Source organism: Symphodus melops (genome assembly GCF_947650265.1).
Source record: "Symphodus melops genome assembly, chromosome: 18".
Lineage (NCBI taxonomy): Eukaryota > Metazoa > Chordata > Actinopteri > Labriformes > Labridae > Symphodus > Symphodus melops.
Window position 1 is genome coordinate 22696405 of NC_136708.1, and position 17451 is coordinate 22713855.

The 17451-nt window shown below is 49.6% G+C and overlaps 3 protein-coding genes across 3 annotated transcripts in view; all 3 read left to right on the top strand.

The window, feature by feature from the left end:
* The window catches only part of LOC306839898 (uncharacterized protein), a gene marked incomplete at its 3' end in the record, with an annotated part of 20007 nt that extends 10318 nt beyond the window's left edge, over window positions 1-9689 (top strand). Inside the window, 3 exon segments of the mRNA XM_079368844.1 lie at window positions 183-318; window positions 1032-1452; window positions 9585-9689. Coding sequence (XP_079224970.1) covers window positions 183-318; window positions 1032-1452; window positions 9585-9689 — 662 coding nt within the window.
* LOC306839373 (uncharacterized protein) lies at window positions 7-1562 on the top strand. The gene is made up of 2 exons (XM_079368026.1): window positions 7-107; window positions 1032-1562. The coding sequence occupies exons 1-2, from the start codon at window positions 64-66 to the stop codon at window positions 1462-1464; spliced, it is 477 nt and encodes a 158-aa protein (XP_079224152.1). The 5' UTR covers window positions 7-63; the 3' UTR covers window positions 1465-1562.
* A 2104-nt stretch (window positions 9690-11793) lies between the features above and the next one.
* Window positions 11794-17352, top strand: LOC306839415 (uncharacterized protein). Its single transcript, XM_079368127.1, has one exon. The coding sequence runs from the start codon at window positions 12129-12131 to the stop codon at window positions 16176-16178; it is 4050 nt and encodes a 1349-aa protein (XP_079224253.1). The 5' UTR covers window positions 11794-12128; the 3' UTR covers window positions 16179-17352.
* The last annotated feature ends 99 nt before the right edge of the window (window positions 17353-17451 follow it).

The window sequence follows — 17451 nt, forward strand, 5'->3', positions numbered from 1 at the left end:
TACGGGGAGGGCAACTCGCTGTCCCGCCTGTCCAAGAACCAGCAGCACCAGTACTACAAAGCCATGATGAGCAGCAGCAGGGGGAACAACGCGCCGGCGGTCCGCAGGTGAGCTAAGAGGCGGGGAGGAGGTGACAGCGACTCCTCCATTATTAACGTCACACTCTTCCATTCCCTTTCAAGTGTCCCACAGTGAAGCCTCCCTGTTAGATCGGATCAGTCCCATCTTCAAACCATGTGTACTGGATTTAAAAAACCTGATCCAGGTTCAAGCTTTCACAGGTCACATGTTCAAAATCCTCCTCACCACGTTTCTCCAGTCTGTCTCCAAACCCCCCAATGATGAGACAAGTCAGTCCTCTCCGTCTTCTGCCTGCTCAAACAGGCCGTTTGGAGATGTTCCCTTCATGACATCACAAAGGGCAGTAGCCCCTCCCCTTCATGACATCACAAAGGGCAGTAGCCCCTCCCCATCATGACATCACAAAGGGCAGTAGCCCCTCCCCATCATGACATCACAAAGGGCAGTAGCCCCTCCCCATCATGACATCACAAAGGGCAGTAGCCCCTCCCCTTCATGACATCACAAAGGGCAGTAGCCCCTCCCCCAGGTGGGTGACACTCCCACAGCTAGGTGTTTGTTCTGCCCTCTGAGTCTGCCTTCTCACCGTAAACAATAGGACATGGAGCCAGAAAGCAGCGAGTACACCCGAGCCCTTCCAGAGAGGGGGCGTGGTCAGACACAGCTCATTTACATATTTAAAGCTACAGACACAGAAACAGCCTGTTCTGAGCAGGGCTGAAATAGAGGGGTTTATAGACATGATCAAATACAGGATCAGAGTGGATTTACAACAACACACTTCACACACATGATGAAGAGGACGAGATCATGTGACCTTTAAAGAGGGGACATTGTACTACAAAGGCTGTCCACAGGGGGGCGCCAAAATTCAGTCAAATTGAAAGATCCTCCCAGCTGCAGGATGATTAATGTGTGCGTGCATGTGATGAACTTGTTTCTGCCTGCAGGTCTCACGAGAGGCTCCTGGTGTCCCCCGACCGTCTGGAGGACCAGCTGATGGCGATGGGTCTGATTATCGGAGGAGGCGACAGGAGCGGCATGGTGCCCACTATGGGCCGCCTCAGCCACCACCAGAAGGCCCAGTCACAACAGAACATCTGCGCCACGCCATCCATGGACCGCCACCACATGATCAAGATGAACTCCCACCCGACGCCGAGCCATGATCGCGACCGCAGCTCCGCCGCCATGCAGGGTATGGGCATGCACGGCGGCTGGGACCCACACGGGGGCGGGCCGGGAGGAGGCCACCCCAACGCCAGGCGGATGGCTTTCGCCAACAAGAGGCAGAACACCATCGAACAGCTGCACTTCATCCCCGGAGGAGGGGGGGGCGTGCAGGGGCTGCGGACTGGGAGTAAGAACGAGGTGACAGTGTGAGAGGAGGAGGAGGAGGAGGAGGAGGAGGAGGGAGGAGAGGAAGAGTGAGAGGAGAGGGGCCGAAGAGGCGTTCAAGACGGAGATGATGAAAGGAAAGAGGAAGCTGGCCCCTCCCCTCCCCTTCATGGTTGGAGCCCGTTGAGTTCTCCTCGTGAATATCCAGCCATTCTTTGAAAAGGGAAGACAGAAATGTCCACTTCAAAAGAGCAAAAAATATCATGGCGTGCAGCTCCAAGGCTGCCGGTTGTTCGCTGTGACTTTTATTGAAGGAGACCCGCTGCGTCGGATTCCTCCACTCGTCCGTGACTTTTATTGCAGCGTCCTCGAGACGCCTCTCCGCGGACGAACGAGAGCGAGCGAGCGAGGCCGAGGCAGACGGGTTTGCTTGTCTTTGTATTTATAAGAAGTATTAAAAACCAAACAAGTTGCTTTTGTATGAAATGACGCTGATGATGTGAACAGACTTCATGTATACTCGCTCTGAGACCTATTTATCCTGAAGCCACTTTAAAGGCTGAACATGTGACCTGCCCTCGTGTGATTGGACCACAGTGGTAGTCAAAATGCAAACTCACTAGATGACCTTCTTTGACTCTTTCAAAGGGAACAATTTGGGGACTGGGCTTTGTTTGGGTTATTGGTTCCCAACCTGGGGTCCCCGCCCTCCCAGGGGGGGGCGCCAGAGATCAGCATGCTTCGACTCCTGGTCACACGATGACCGGAGATCTTTTGGTGTGTTGCTGTTTGAGCTTTCACAAATATTGAAATTGATTTTTTGACATTTGAATCTATCGCTCTGTATTTCCATGAGTGTCCTGTAGGGGGCGCTCAGGCTGGGAACCTCAGGTTTAAAGAGAGGAGGGTTTCAATTGGGCAGATGATGAAGTCCAACGCCGACCTGATTTCATTGTGGGAGTCCTGAGACGGCGTGGAGGTCGGCGCTGGTGCATCTCGAGTTTAAAGACACTTTCAGAGCGTCTTAGTGTCTCAAACACGACGCCACTTTTCGGTACCGAAACGTCGCCAACGTATTTTGAGACGGTCTGCAGGATCTTTAATGGTTGAAAACATCACACGGGCGACACCGGGTGTGTAGTCAGACTTCAAACTGTTTGATGTTTTCGAGCATCGTACTGACATTTAAACTCGTGTTGCCGTGACGACCCTTCAAGCTTCCAGCAGCAGTTATTGTGCACACAGGTTGGATGTTGGCGTGCGTCGTGGTGGAGCGGGCGGCTCTGAAAGTGTGATGTCAGCGAACTTTAAAGCCTTTGTACAGTGAACTCTCGTGTTTATCATCTATGAAACATTGTGACGTGACCCTTCGCCGTGAACACTTACTACAAAAACAAGAGAAGAAGAAGAAGAAGTCCTGCAGACAACCTTTCAGGCCCCCGTTTTCACTCCTTAGTAACGAGTCGAGGGTTTCGATTGGCTCTCAGCTAACGCTCTTGTGCTTCTTCGACGCCGTTACCTGCAAGTTCAGCTGCTCACCTCATATGAAGGGAAAGGGGGGGGGCGGGTTGGGGGGGGGGGACAAAGGACACTTCACACTAAGGGCTATACCGACTTATCTTTGTGTGTCTGTGCTCTGTACAGTCTCTGCTTCTCATTTCACCTCTGCGTGACCTCGGCGACAGGTCGGCCATTTTGAGTTTTTCCTTCTTGTGTCGAGACAGAAAAAAAACAAAGTCAGCGAGTCAGAAGGAACTTTATGTGCAACGTTTATAAACACAAAACCACGATTCGTTTTGTTCAAAATTCACACGGCCGCCGTTTACCCCCGACGCCAGGCTCAACGGGTCGCGTGTAAACTGGGAATCTGACCTTCATTAGCGTGTCGATCAGGTGACGTCTGAAAACGCATTTTTAATTCATCACTGAATATAATGTGACGAGCGTGCGTCCTAATCCAGGGTCCTAATCAGGAGGCGGGGCCTACGAAGGACCTGGCATGACCAGCAGCGCCTATATATACACGGAATGGCGTTCTGTGATTTCAGGTCATGCTGCGTACGTGACGTCACGTTTAGTATAAATGGTGAGATGACGACACGAGACAGGATTACGTGGTTACGTGCCCCGCGGCGAGCTTGGCGTCTCAGATAAATGGCAGCGATGCGATCATGTTGCGTGGTCATGATGATGTCATATTTTGTACTTTTTTTTTCTGGCTGTGAGACGGACCTTCAAAGCTGGACTCGCCCTTCGATGGCTTTAAGGGACTCCTGAGGTTTTCATTGGATCGAGACGCGGTTGGACAGTGGGCGGAGCTTCCTGACGGACCTTTTTTTTTTTTTTTAAATCCTCCACCACGACACGTGTTGACATGAATGGTTCATGATCTAACGTGTGAAGAGTTCCCTCCGCGATCAGACTTTGAAAACATTTATCTATTTTTTTAAATCTGTGAATTTTCATGTTTAATCCTGAAATTTTCAATATTCAAACTTTTTAGTGGAATTTAAAAACATTCGAGCTGATGCCATCAAAGAGAAAAGATCAAATCGCATGACGATGTCAGAAGCCAGTGTTGGTGATGTCATAGTGCTGACTCATGATGTCACGGCGTGTATGTGCGTCTTCATTTGTGTACCTGTGTGTGTGTGTGTGTGTGTGTGTGTGTGTGTGTGTGTGTGTGTTTCTCTCTGTGTCGTCGTCTTCTTTGGGAATGCTTAACGTCACTTTTAAACCAAATGTTTTCAGGTCTTCGCCACTTGGCGGCACTTTCAAAGACCAGATTTAAATGTTCATATCATCTTTTCACAGACGCCATCTTTAAAAACGAAACGGGATTTTGATCGACCGCAGCTTTTCTTCTCGAGCTCCGATTCCCCAAAGCGAAGATTTTTAAAAACAGGAAGTGTAAATGACTGAAAGCGTTTAATTCGTGGTGTTTTGGTATTTGAAATGATGTCACACATTTTGTGATGTCACTTGATTGATGCGTCGCTGCTCGCCCTCCGTTTCTGCAGAAACGTGTTAAACGTGCGCGCTGATTTAAACTTTCAGGGTGCCGAGTTGACGCCATTCTTATCGACTTCATCGGCATGAAAACGACCTCTGAGAACTCGCCGCCCTCTTCAAACGCTCAAACACAAACCTGCCGTTCACACACATCCACGAAAACCACTGAACACACTGTAGTGTCCGTGCCAGGCCAGTAGGTGGCGCTGACGCAACACGCACACACACTCTCCCGTCTTCACTGACGCATGAGCGGACGGTGAGTCGAGACTCTGAACTACAAAGAGTCCGTTTTCAGGTGTCGACTGGCGGCCAGCAGGATGTGACCCGGGATTCAAACCTGACCCGTTCCTTCTTTCCTGCATGTCGTTCCCTCTTCACCCCCGGCTCCATCGACGCTGCCGTCAGTCTACAGTCGACCTTTTCACAAACACAACTCTGGAGTCGGCCATTGTTGTTGTAGTCCACTTACTCCATCATGGCTAACATGTGCAAAAAGTCTTCAGATGGACGGCACATTTCCAGCGAACACGCCGACGGAGACGCTGCTGTTTCCTAAAGTTTGAACCCTGGAATCATTTTTCAGGCACGTAAAACGCCGTCGTCTTGTAAACGATTCGCCAAAATTGAAACAAAAGGTTGTCGTGTGAACGCGACCTTTGGGTCGCAAAACGTGCAGAAAGTGTTTCTTTTTTTTATAGAAAGGCCGAAACGCTTTGTGAGGACACGACGCTGCACAGTCACATGGTTTAACGTCTCGTCATGCCTTCAACGGTTCTTCATGTTCAGTTTGTTGCTCACCTGATAAAACTGTGTGTGTGTGTGTGTGTGTGTGTGTGTTAATGATTGTGTTGACCATTAAGGGGGGGGGGGGGGGGGGGGCATGGGCGTATTTGTATTCTCAAAGCTACTCTGCATACCTCAAATTGTATGATACATTTATTTATTATTAGACCCCCTTATATGTCTATTTCCAAGAATAACCAAACAAAGGTCTTTTGTTATTGGTGATCGATTCTTGCGTTTGTAGAAACCATAATGTTTGATTGATAACAATAAAAACATGAACACTAAACCTCGTGTCATGTCGTCCTGCAACTCATTTTAATGTGGTGAGCTGTGAGCTGCACGAGCTCATTACAGTCGAGTTAAAAACCTGAGAGCGACAACCTGCAACTTCTCCCGAGGCCCCGACACACACACACACACACACACACACACACACACACACACACACACACACACACATCTACAATCACAGACAACCACACATTTAAAAAAAACAATCACACTCACAGACTAACACACACACACACACTCACACACACTGTAGTGTTATGCAGCATGCGGCTTAATATCGTTAATTGACTCATTAAGATTTCACACATTCAGCGTGAAAGCAAACACACACACGCGCGCGCGCGCACACACACACGGCAGCCAACCAGAAAACACGCCTCCCTTTCTTTACGCTGCAAACACGAGCGCACGTACGCGTGCACGCGCACTTAAAGAGTCTAATTAAGGTTTCATGTATTCATGCGGGTTTCCAGTAAACACGGTGCAGAGGTGGGTCTGAACAGAACCTGGACCCGGTTCTACCCGGAACCGTTACGCTGACAGGAAACACTCCAGGCTGCGTTCACGTGCTGCTCGGTTGCTCGGAGTTCCCAGTTTGAGACCTCGCTGTGATCACCAAATGTAAGAAGTTAATAAAAGAGAGGATATATTTATTTAATTATCAGTCTCAGCGGGATAGCTCTGGACAGGAACTTTTAGCACCTTTAAAGAGTTAATTTACAGGAAGCAGCTCATAATAATCCAAACATTAAATACTGTATTTATGTACCAACGTGAATCCAGACTATGAACAGATTAAAATACAACATTATTATTGTGGTATATCAAGTAATAACTAAACAATAACTCCTGTTAGTTATTTAACCTGAACTCTTATATTGCAAAACTCCTGTTTCTAGAAAATTGCTAAATCAGACCAATCCATTATTATTATTATTATAATTATTATTATAATTATATTAATAATAATAATAATTATTATTATTATTACTATTATATTAATTAATAAATCCGTTCTGTTAGTGATGAAAACTGTTTTTCACAGACTTCCTCTGTTCTTGATTTGATGTCACTGAATGCAGCTTTTGGCTCCTCATATTCAGGAGATCTGAACATGATCTGTTTGCACTTTTAAATGTTTTTTTCTGTATTTTTGTATTTAATAGTGACAATGCACTTTAACATAGAGTTTCAATACAGAGCCTGAAACTGATGTGCTGCATAAAGAGTATATAGCTGCTCATTTCCAACTCTTTGGGTGAACAATCAGAGTGAAATGTACATTCAACGTTCAACCTCCAGGATACATTAAAATACAAACCAGTTCAAACGTGGGTGCAGCTCTGGTTTGCTTTTAGTCAGCATTTCACCTTGTTTGTAAAAGATTTTAAGTCTGAGATTGATTATATTTCAGGTATGTGATGTGTTCGGCCTCTTATTGAGAAAGCTGATGGTCCTAATGTAGACCTGCAGTCCCCCTGTTTCCCTCCTGTCTCTGAACATATGTGGAGACACGTTCAGGAACCAGATTGTTCATCCATTTAAAAACTCATTTGAGGACACATAAGTGACATTGGTGACAGGTTTTTTTTGTTCATTATGTTAAGGGCCAGGTTTTGCAGTGATGAGAGGCTTCAGACAGTAGAGGGTGACGCTTGGGACCAAACTGACATACACAATCTGTTCTGTCAGTCAAAGGAACTTAATATTGGAATATTCTCCCTTTCACAATAAGAGACCCACAAACATGCAACCTTCAAAACAGAACACCAAGTCTGTGAGCACTTTACCTTCTGTTATTTGTAATGTGTCTTTCTCTGTTACCTGTCTAGGGACAACAGATGGAAACTAACACTTACTGCTATAATCTGGCATCTTTTACAGGTGTGTCTTTAACAAACAATCTGGCATCTTTTACAGGTGTGTCCCTAACAAACAATCTGGCATCTTTTACAGGTGTGTCCCTAACAAACACATAAACGAGAAAAGAGAGCTGAGTGCTTCTTGAGTTGGTGTGTAGTGTTTTATTATTATAAAGCAGTTCAGGTTGTCATTGTGATTTTATTTACGTGTTTATCAAAACATACAGTATTTTTTGAACTGTATGTTCAAAAATAAATAATTAAACTTTGCGGTTTACGTGGACATTCCCGGCGGGATCCTCGGCTTTCCGATTTTCTGGGCGCGTCGTGAATGCGGCGGCAGCCCCAGCAGCATCGGCGGATCGTCGTCTCCAGAGGGGGGGACACCTAAACCTGACGAGGGCGGAAAACAGCCCACCCGACCCCGGTCGGAAAAGAAGGAAAAACACGACGTAAACTGAGCAAAAGGAGCGGGTCAGGGAGCAGACGAGCCGGGAGCCAGCGGAGCAGCAGGAGGACGGAGGCGGCGGACGATGGACGCACCGGAGCAGGCCAGCGGAAATAGTTTTTGTTAGCGGGGTGAAAGGCGGATGGAGAGCCAGGCCTCTGTCGGTGTTTTTCCGCGGATGAAGAAGAAGGCCCCGCTGACGGTCTCTCACGGCTCACTCCCGGCTCCGTGTGCTCTCACTTTCCCTGCCGTGTTTCTGAGTCTTTTCCGGACGCACACATCGGACACTGCGAGGTAAACACAAAAACAAAGCCGCCCCCCCCCAGCAGGAGTGCGCTGCTAATTTATTAGCTGCTATGCTAAATGTGGCTAATGTTAGCCCAATCGCTCGTCTAAACCGTTAGCACGATGCTAACCGTTAGCACGATGCTAACCAGCCTTCTTTTAAAAACAGTTAAAGTTCTTTAGTTTTCATCATTTTTACAACATTTTCTTCATATTTTAACAGAATTCGAAACATTAAATATGTGTTTGTGTTTAACACTTTAAATTAAACATGTTTTAGTGTAATTACGGACTCTCCCTTCAATTATTAATACTTTCTCATTATTTATGTATTTAATAACAAATATTATTTATCCTTACATCATGTACAGATATTTTCAAATGTTTAAATCTAAACTAAAACTCTTAATGTGGACTAATGTTGTCAAACTTCAGTCCCCACAGAAACCTTTATATTCCAATGTAATTCATTTTATTGTATTTATTTATATTTTTATTGGTGTAATTTTGACTGCTAACTTACATGGCCAACAACAACAATACGCTTTAAAGAAAACTAACATGTGTTTTAAATCCAGACAAATCAAAGTGAACAGATTTAATACATGAATAAATAAGTTATCTTTATTATTCCAGGTTTCTGTGTTGTTACAGTCGTTGTTGTGAGATTGATGTTGAACGGTTGAATGTATGTAACTTTTCCTAGAAGATAAGATATAATTATAATTATATAATTATAAAATGAGCAGTGTAAAGTGTCCCAGCACAGCCATGAAATCAGGACACTTTAATGTCTCTATTTTTCACCTGTGCAGCCGCAACCGTCTCTCACTGCACGCCACCTGAGATGCTTGAAAATTCACCTCCATTCATTGTAGCTTTGCTTGCTGTGGGGACGCGACATTCAGATTACAGGTGAGACGATGACTCACAGGTGGGCGCCGTGTAACGGTTTGTCAGGAGGCTTAAAACCCGCCTCAGCTCTCAGCCTGTCGTTAGCTTGACTCAAAGTTAGCCTGAGACAGCATTTCCAGCACGGAGACCGCCATCCATGGGACTCCAGCGCCCCCTGCAGGGACACACGGGGGACTCCAGCGCCCCCTGCAGGGACACACGGGGGACTCCAGGGCCCCCTGCAGGAACACATGAGGGACTCCAGCGCCCCCTGCAGGGACACACGGGGGACTCCAGCGCCCCCTGTAGGAACACACGGGGGACTCCAGAGCCCCCTGTAGGAACACACGGGGGACTCCAGAGCCCCCTGTAGGAACACACGGGGGACTCCAGCGCCCCCTGCAGGGACACACGGGGGACGACACTCAGGCTTTAAGCATTGATATTTACAGTCTGTAGTTACTGGGGAATGAATCTATCGAAAAATGTGCAAATAAACACCTGCACACTTTCTGAATTAAACAATGTGGTAAATGTAGTTTTTACGTGTTTAACCTGCTCTGTCATTGGTTCATCTGTTTCAGGCTGTCCACGTGAAGACACCCGGTGTTGGTGGAGAAAGCAGACCGCCCCCTCCTCCTCCTCCCTCGCCTGCATCTGTGATCCAGCTGGGAGCTCCAGACGTGTGAACGATCCGGTAAGATGAAGTAACGACACGCAGTCACACTCAGCAAAGAGACTGTCATCTTAATTAGCTATCAGCGCAGGTGTGAGACACCTGTACAGACTAATCTATGACATCATGACTGAAGGTTAGTTTGGGTAAAAATATGTTTTTCAAACAAGACATTAATGATGACGCTTTATGAGACTCCGAGGTCCGTTAGTGAAGTTAAAGTCTGTAGTGGGGCGTGTCAGGGTCTCTTGGGACCGATATCGAGGACAAGAAAAAATCCAAGACTGATATATTGGCAGATTTCTTTCTAAGATTTATCTCTCCGTGTGTTTCCTGTGTGCACCGGATTCATTTACGATACGCCACCTCATCGGCGTGAAGCCGTAACGCCCGTCAGACGGTGCTGCGACATTCGGCCGCCTCAAACGGTGCAACGTTTTTCACCACGTTTAATGAAAGTGGACACGGAGCCTCGAGTAACGACACGTCTCAATGAGAGATAAGTGTCTCTACGAGCCGCCGTGTCGCTCTGCTGAGCGTCAGACTGAACGCAGATGTGAAGCACGTTTAGCTGCTCATGTCAGAGGAGGATCAGAGTTAACCCCTTTTGTAAAAAAACAAAAACAAACTTTGTTTCAGTGACTATGAGAAGTTTTGGTTTCAAAGGTGAGAGATTGATTGTTACATCAGCGTGAAAGGAAACGCACGCCGCGGCGTCGCAGCGCTCGTCGGTGTCGCTCTTGGCCGAAGCAGCCAATCAAACGGCGTAGGAAGCTTTACCTGCCTTTCTTATGGAATTTAAGGCCCTCGTCCCCCCAACACACACACACACACACACACACACACACACACACACACACTCGCCGTTTCCTCTGGAGGGTGGCTGAGTCGAGTCTCTGCTCCGTTAAAAGGAGCCGGTTCAGGTGATTCAGTTCTCTGGTCTCCCTTTAGGAGACCCAGAACACGCTGGAGGGATTCTATATCCCACCTGAGCGGGGAGCGTCTCAGGACCCCCCAGAAGCAGCTCGAAGCATCGCCGGGGGGGGGGGCGTCTGGGTTCCCCCTCCTAACCAACCCAATCAAAACAAGCGAAACAAGTGAAGTTCATTAAAATCTCTAAATATGAGATTTTATTTTTTACTAAACGAGCTCACGACTATTCTCAGCAGCTCCACACACACATCTACCAGACCCCCTATTATCTGACATTTAACTCTGTGTGTGTGTGTGTGTGTGTGTGTGTGTGTGTGTGTGTGTGGCAGCCATGTTATCCTCCAGCAGCTGGACAGGAGTGGTGTGGCATTTTGAGCTCTCTCTCTTGTCGTTCAGTCTGTCCGTCCTTCAGTTCTTCTATTTGAATGTTAAATGTAAAGAGTTTAATAATCACATTTAGAGATGTGTGTGTGTGTGTGTGTGCGTGTGCGTGTGCGTGTGTGTGTGTGTGTGTGTGTGTGTGCGCGCACGTGTGTGTGAAGGTTTGACGTTAAAATCTTTTAAAGATCACCAGGAAATAACGAGACGCCCAAAGATTCGCTAGTCACGACTTTATCTATACGGCACCTTTCAAGAAACAGAAACAAGGAGGTGCTTTATAAACAGAGTCGGCACTACAGCCTCAAAACCACAGTCTCCCTGAGTCCACCAGCACAGACCTGGATCAGAGGGGGTTCCACGTTAGGGACCCGGGTCCTGAGCTGATGGTTGTTTCTGACGTAGCTGTCCGTCTCCTCGTCCCGTGTGAGAAAGAAGCTTCAGTGGGAATCCCCTGAAACAGACCTTTAATATGTGGGTTTGTGGGGGAGGGGTGCTCCTTGGTCAGTGTGGGGTCCAGAGCCTTCGGGCCCCGCTGCATGTAATCCCCCGCTCCTCCTCACATTTCTCTCTCTCTCTTCAGCTGTCCTTCTGGAGGTGCATGTGAGGGGGAGCTTCCAACGCGGCGCTGCTCTACTGGGCCGGGTCGGACGTGTTCTGTTTGTCTGCTCCTTTGAATCACTTACTGACACTTTTTTATTCCTCTTTCTTCTTCTGCAGGCTGAGAAGTCCATGCAGGAACAGAAGGTTCATCCTCCGCTGAATTAACGGAGACTCTTCATGGGACCGCTGAGCTGATTCTAGAAATCACACATACGGCTATGAAACACTTAAAAGAAAAACACTACAGACTCCGTTTTTTATTGTAGTTTAGTTCATAGCCTATTTATGATCCTATTTTTAACACCACAGAAGCACTTCCCCCTTTAACGGAGAGTAAAGGTATTACTGACACATTTATGTGATTAAAAACAAGCATCGGCTTTTGGTGGATTATCGTCGCTCGTTGGAAGTTTTCGGGTAAAAAACCCGGGCAGGACTACCTCTGCACGCCTTGTAGATTTGACAAGGGCTCGCCGCTGTTTGCCAGCATCGACAGACTTGGTGTCACGTGGCGGCTGTGGCCACGTGACACTTCAAGATGTTCCAGTTCAGCAAGTACCCCATGGACATTCTTGAAATGCTAAGTGGACACCAAGCCCACCAGTTCAAAGGCCTTGGGTTGGAGCGGCAGCTGAGCCACCAGCAGCAGGTTCAGCTGCAGCATCAGCAGCAGCTCCAGCAGCAGCACCAGCCCTCCGCCGACACCTCTGGGAGTCTCCTGTCCGGCCTCGGGCTGGGATCCCTCCAGAGCTCGCGGAGCAATGCCTTTGCTGACTCCTCTTCCTTATTCGCCAAAATGAGCGCCCCCCCTTCCATATCACATCAGAGCCAGTCCTCGTCTCACAGCTCCAGGAAGTCCAGCAAAATGAGCAGCAGCAGTGGGAGCTCCTCGTCGGGGTACCCTCAGTTCCTGCGGCCTTTCCACCCTGCCGAGGCTGCGCTGGCTCAGGAGCAGCTCCACTCCGGGATGGGACGTTTTGACTTCGGCGGGGGCAGCGGTGGAGTTGTGACGCCTGCGCCCCCACCTCCCCCTCTGCATCCTGGTATCTCAGTGCCCCAGCCCTCCTCTGGTCCCCCTACCTCTTCGCCTTCATCCTCAACCTCTGCTTCAGCCTCAAACAACCCCTCAGGAAGCACTGCGGTCCCTTTAGTGGGCCAGTCCGACCCCCGCAGCCTCCACCAGCAGTTCAGTTGCATGCTCGCTGCTAACCAGTACTTCCTGTCCGGTGTTCCCACCAACAGCAGCCTGGAGCAGTTCCTTGTTCAGCAAGGCACTCACAATCACCTGGGCTTGGGTCTGGGCCAGGGGTCTGCTGAGTCAAACTCAGCCCTGGCCCCTCCCCCTTCCCTCCACTCCTCCCACAGCCACAGTCACACTGCTCCACAGCCTCAGCAGCAGCAGCAACAGCTGACCCCTCACGCCTTATCTCATCCTCACAGCCACACTCACCACCCGCACCCCCTGCACCCGGCCCCACAGCCGGCCCCACTGGGTGGCTTTGATTTCCAAGGCATTCCAGTGCTATCCTCGAACCAGATAGCATCACTAATGCAGCAGGAGGCCGGTCTGCCCCTCCCCCTCCCCCTGCACCTGTCCCTCTCGAAAGACGACTCGGCAAAGGCGGGAGACAGCTCGTCGACGTCGACTTCAGGTGGAGGGAGCAGGAGGAAGAAAGCGATGGCGGGCTATCTTCCCCAGAGGAAAGCAGACAGTAGCAGCCACAGTCACAGCAGTGGCAGTGTTGGAAACTGCCACAACGGCGGCTCGAGTGGGCACAGTCAGAGCTCCTCGTCGGGCCTCGTGGGAGGAGGATCTGGGGGCGTTGGGATAAGTGGCATCGGAAGTGAGCCGCCGCATTCCTCCCTCCTCTCGTCATCCTCCCAGCAGTCCTCCTCCACTGTCTCCTCCTCCTCCTCCTCCTCGGCCCCTTCCTCTAACTCCACTTCTGTGCTCGTAGCTAACGGCAGCCAACACAAACCCCGAGAAAGCCACAGTAACAGTTCATCCGGCCAGCCCGAACCAGAACCCCTTTATCACTGTGGGGAGTGTGGTAAAACATTCACTCACCTCTCAAGCCTCAGAAGGCATCTTCGCAGCCACGGCCTGACGCCGGAGAGCCAAAGCAGGAAGTCGGACTGTAACTCCCCGAGCCCAGAGAGGATATTCTGCTGTGGCGAATGTGGGAAGAGGTTTAAAAAGAGGGGTCACCTAATCCAGCACAGCGTCACCCACTCAGAAAACCGGCCTTTCGTCTGCAATATCTGCCAAAAGTCTTTCAACCGTCGAGAGTCGCTCACCAGACACGAGAAGATTCACGACGAAAAGCCTTTCCGCTGCCCCGCTTGCGGGCGTTGCTTCCGTGAGAGCACTTCCCTCCTTAACCACGCTGCTTCAGGCGCCTGCGGGAAGCCACCTCGGAGCTCAAAAAACCGGACAAACGCCGGGGGGGCGAGTGGCTCAAACAACCCAAGCAGCAGTAAAATGAGAAGCGGTGGAGACACGGTAGGCATTTCAAACAATAGTTCAGCTTTGGCAAATGATAAATATGCAACTGATTATTCCAGAAATCGCTACCAGAACCAGTCGCCCTACAGCAGCGGGGTCGACGACTACAGAAGATCACAACCCTCTTCTCTGTACTCCCCAGAAAGCACGCTAGCCAGTGAAATGACCAGCCAAACTCTCCGCAAGGCCCCTTTAGCCCCGACTCTGCACCCCCACCCACAGAATCAGCACCACCACCACCAACCGCCGCCGCCACAGCAGCCTCACCTGCCGCTCTCCTCCCTGTTGGATGATTCAGAGGATGAAGTCACCAGCAGCGCGATGTCGGCCATCGCTGCTGCGGCCGCCGCTTCCTGTGATATAAACACAGAAAGCCGTGAAGGAGAGAGGAGGGACATCATTGGAGGCCTGCTGGGGGGGTTGGGGTTTGGTAACTTGGGCGGACCATCGTCCACGTCCGGCCTCAACGGTTCCACTATGCCCTTGACCCATCCCAACCAGCCACACATGAAACCCAGGAAGCCGAGGAAGCCGAGAGAGAAAAGGGATCCCAACACTATCGTGAGGCGGAGGAGGAGTCCTGCGCCGCCGGGCGACGGATCAGAGCGGCCGTACAGCTGCCAGATTTGTGGCAAACGCTTCCGGAGGGCGGAGACCTTGCGGCGCCACAACCGCGTCCACACGGGGGAGAAACCTCACTCCTGTGACGTCTGTGGCAAAATGTTCCGCGAGCCTTTCCACCTCACGAAGCATCTGACCGTGCACTCTGGTCAAAAGAACTACAAGTGCAACCTGTGCGGGAAGATGTTCGCCTACGCTCAGAGCCTGGTGAGACACGGCAAGCTGCACAGAAGAGGGGAAATCGACAACCAGGGGAGGAGGGTTAAAGGTGCTGCTGCTGCCGCCGCCGCCGCCGCTGCTGCCGCCGCCGCCATCAGTCAAGTCCCCAATTCAGGAAACTCTGATTACTTCTCCTCATGCTCCCAAGGAGAGAAGTCTCCGACCCACGGGACCCCCTCTCAGAGGCTTTATACCTGTACAGTGTGCTGGAAGTCTTTCCGCCACTACTTCCACCTGACGGCACACCAACAGACGGTCCACGGCGGCGGCGTGGGGCTGGAGAAGTCCTTTCGTTGTGAAGTGTGCGGTAAAGCCTTCGCCTACTCCAACAGCTTAGTGCGCCACAAGCTGTCCCAGCACGGCATCGATCGCAGCGGCCAGCGAGTCAACCAGTCTCAACCTCTGGGATACTCGCCGCTCTTCTACGATTCTGGATCAGGTTCAAACTACCCCGCGGGGACTCACATGCAGCAAGGAGCGCCGGGGCATCACCCACAGCAAACGCCACCGCCGCAGCACCCTTTTCACTACCGCCCGAAAAACTTCCAGAAGCAACCGGGACAGACGAGAAAGAACCGAAAGAAAAAGAGGCGAGTGGTGATCCACAGCATCATGAGAGACGGGAAGCTGGTCGGAGTCCCTCTGAGTAAAGACACCCGCAAAAAGCTGCTGATGCTGAGGAAGAGGCGGGGCAAACTGCAGGCGCAGCTCAACAGAAAAAAGCTGCTGGCCCAGCTGAGGGTGAAGGGCGGCGTCATGAAGGTGAAGTCCTGGTCCGGCGGTGCGGTAACAGTCACCGGGCTCACCTCCATGGACGTCCCCGTCAAGCGCTTCCCCTGCCCCATCTGCCCCAGCGCCATGTACGCTAAGCAGGGATACCTGATGATCCACTACGCCGTCAGGCACCCGCCCAGAAACTCAGGGCACAGCGCCCGTCTGCGGTGCCAGGTGTGCGGGAGGCGCAACAGCTCACTACACAAAGCCTTGAAACACAGGGGCCAGCATTTGAAAGAAGCTGCATTCCAGTGCCACAAGTGCAGACACCGTTTCTGGAACCCGGGACTGCTGACCCGGCACAAGTTCTCCTGTCGGGGGGTAACCGGCGGGAGTGGATCCTGGGAGCTGCTGAAGATGAAATCTCCGCCGGGTCAGTCAGATAGTGAACATTCACCGATCCAGATACCGGTTCCAGTTCTGGCTCAGCCTGAGAGATCAACAGTCCTGACTGAGTTCAGTCAGTAAAAACAAACAAACAAAAAAAAAACAGTTTTCTAGAATAGATTGTTTTTATTGTTTATTTTTTTTAAATAATCCAACAAGCAAAGAGCTTAGTGAGTTTTTAAACGGAAGCAGCCGGGAGAAGGGGGAGGGTTTAGTGTAACTGCCGTAATGTCCCCGCGACGCTCCCGCACAAATCTGTGAAGGTGGTCGATGAACGAGCGTGAACTTCAAAAGGCCGGAAATCAACCACCCTCATGGTCGAGCCGTTTCCTCTCCCTAAGGCGAAGGAAGCGTCGACCGCCGGAGAGCAACAGGTCGCTCCTGTTGGAAGAGGATAATCCCACATTAATCCCGCGTCCTTTCCATTCTATTTTTTTATTTTCCCATTAGCAGTGTTTGTGCATACGTTTGGTTTCACGCCGATAGTAGAAGTAAGGTACCTTTTAGTACCGTTTATTTTTTCAACTTGTTCTCACATAATCCTCTGTCGATCCGTATAGTCAGTCCGTGTCTCTTGCTCTGTACGTGTTTCTTTGTTGTCTCTCACTTTGTTTTTGTTTTTAACACCAATCTGCCCCCCAAAGTAATTTAAACCCCCTCGAGTCAGTCTGACGTTTGAAGCAGGCACGAAGCGGGCGGCGCTCTCTGCCGACGAGCGTCACTTAAAAACAGAGGCGTGTTGTTGATCTTGTTTTTTTAATGTACACTACCTTTTGTCTTTTTTTTTTTTTTAGAGAGTTGTGACCGGAGAGAGAGAGAGCGCGACTCGAGCTGTTAATGTGTTCAGGAAGTGAAAAGGACGACAGAAATAACCGAGTGTACTGTACAATTGGTATTATATTTTATTATATATTGATTATTTGCTGTTTTTTACTCCAAGTATCATTTCTCTTTTTATCATTGTTGGTATTGTAGGGGTGGGAGGGAACGAGGTGGGGACTTTGTAAAACAGCGGGATGAGTATATGTATTGATGTGACCCCTTTTTACCCGCGCCCTCATCGCCACAGCTACGCCCAGTTTTTGTAACAAAAGCGTGTACACATAGTTCCTTATTAGTTCCTGTCCAGACGTGTTTATTTTTTCCTTTTTCTGTAAAACTAAAACATTATTACTAAATTACTATCCTTTTCTTTGCCTAAAAGTGAGTTGTTGAAAACCCTCGAATCAAATAAAAAAAAAAGGCTCAAATGTTACGATGATGTCTGATGAAGTTTGTGTTGATTTTCTGTTCAGAAGCTCAAACAGTGAACTCCACAGGTTCTGTGTGCGCCGCACTCTCCAGAGCTGATGGC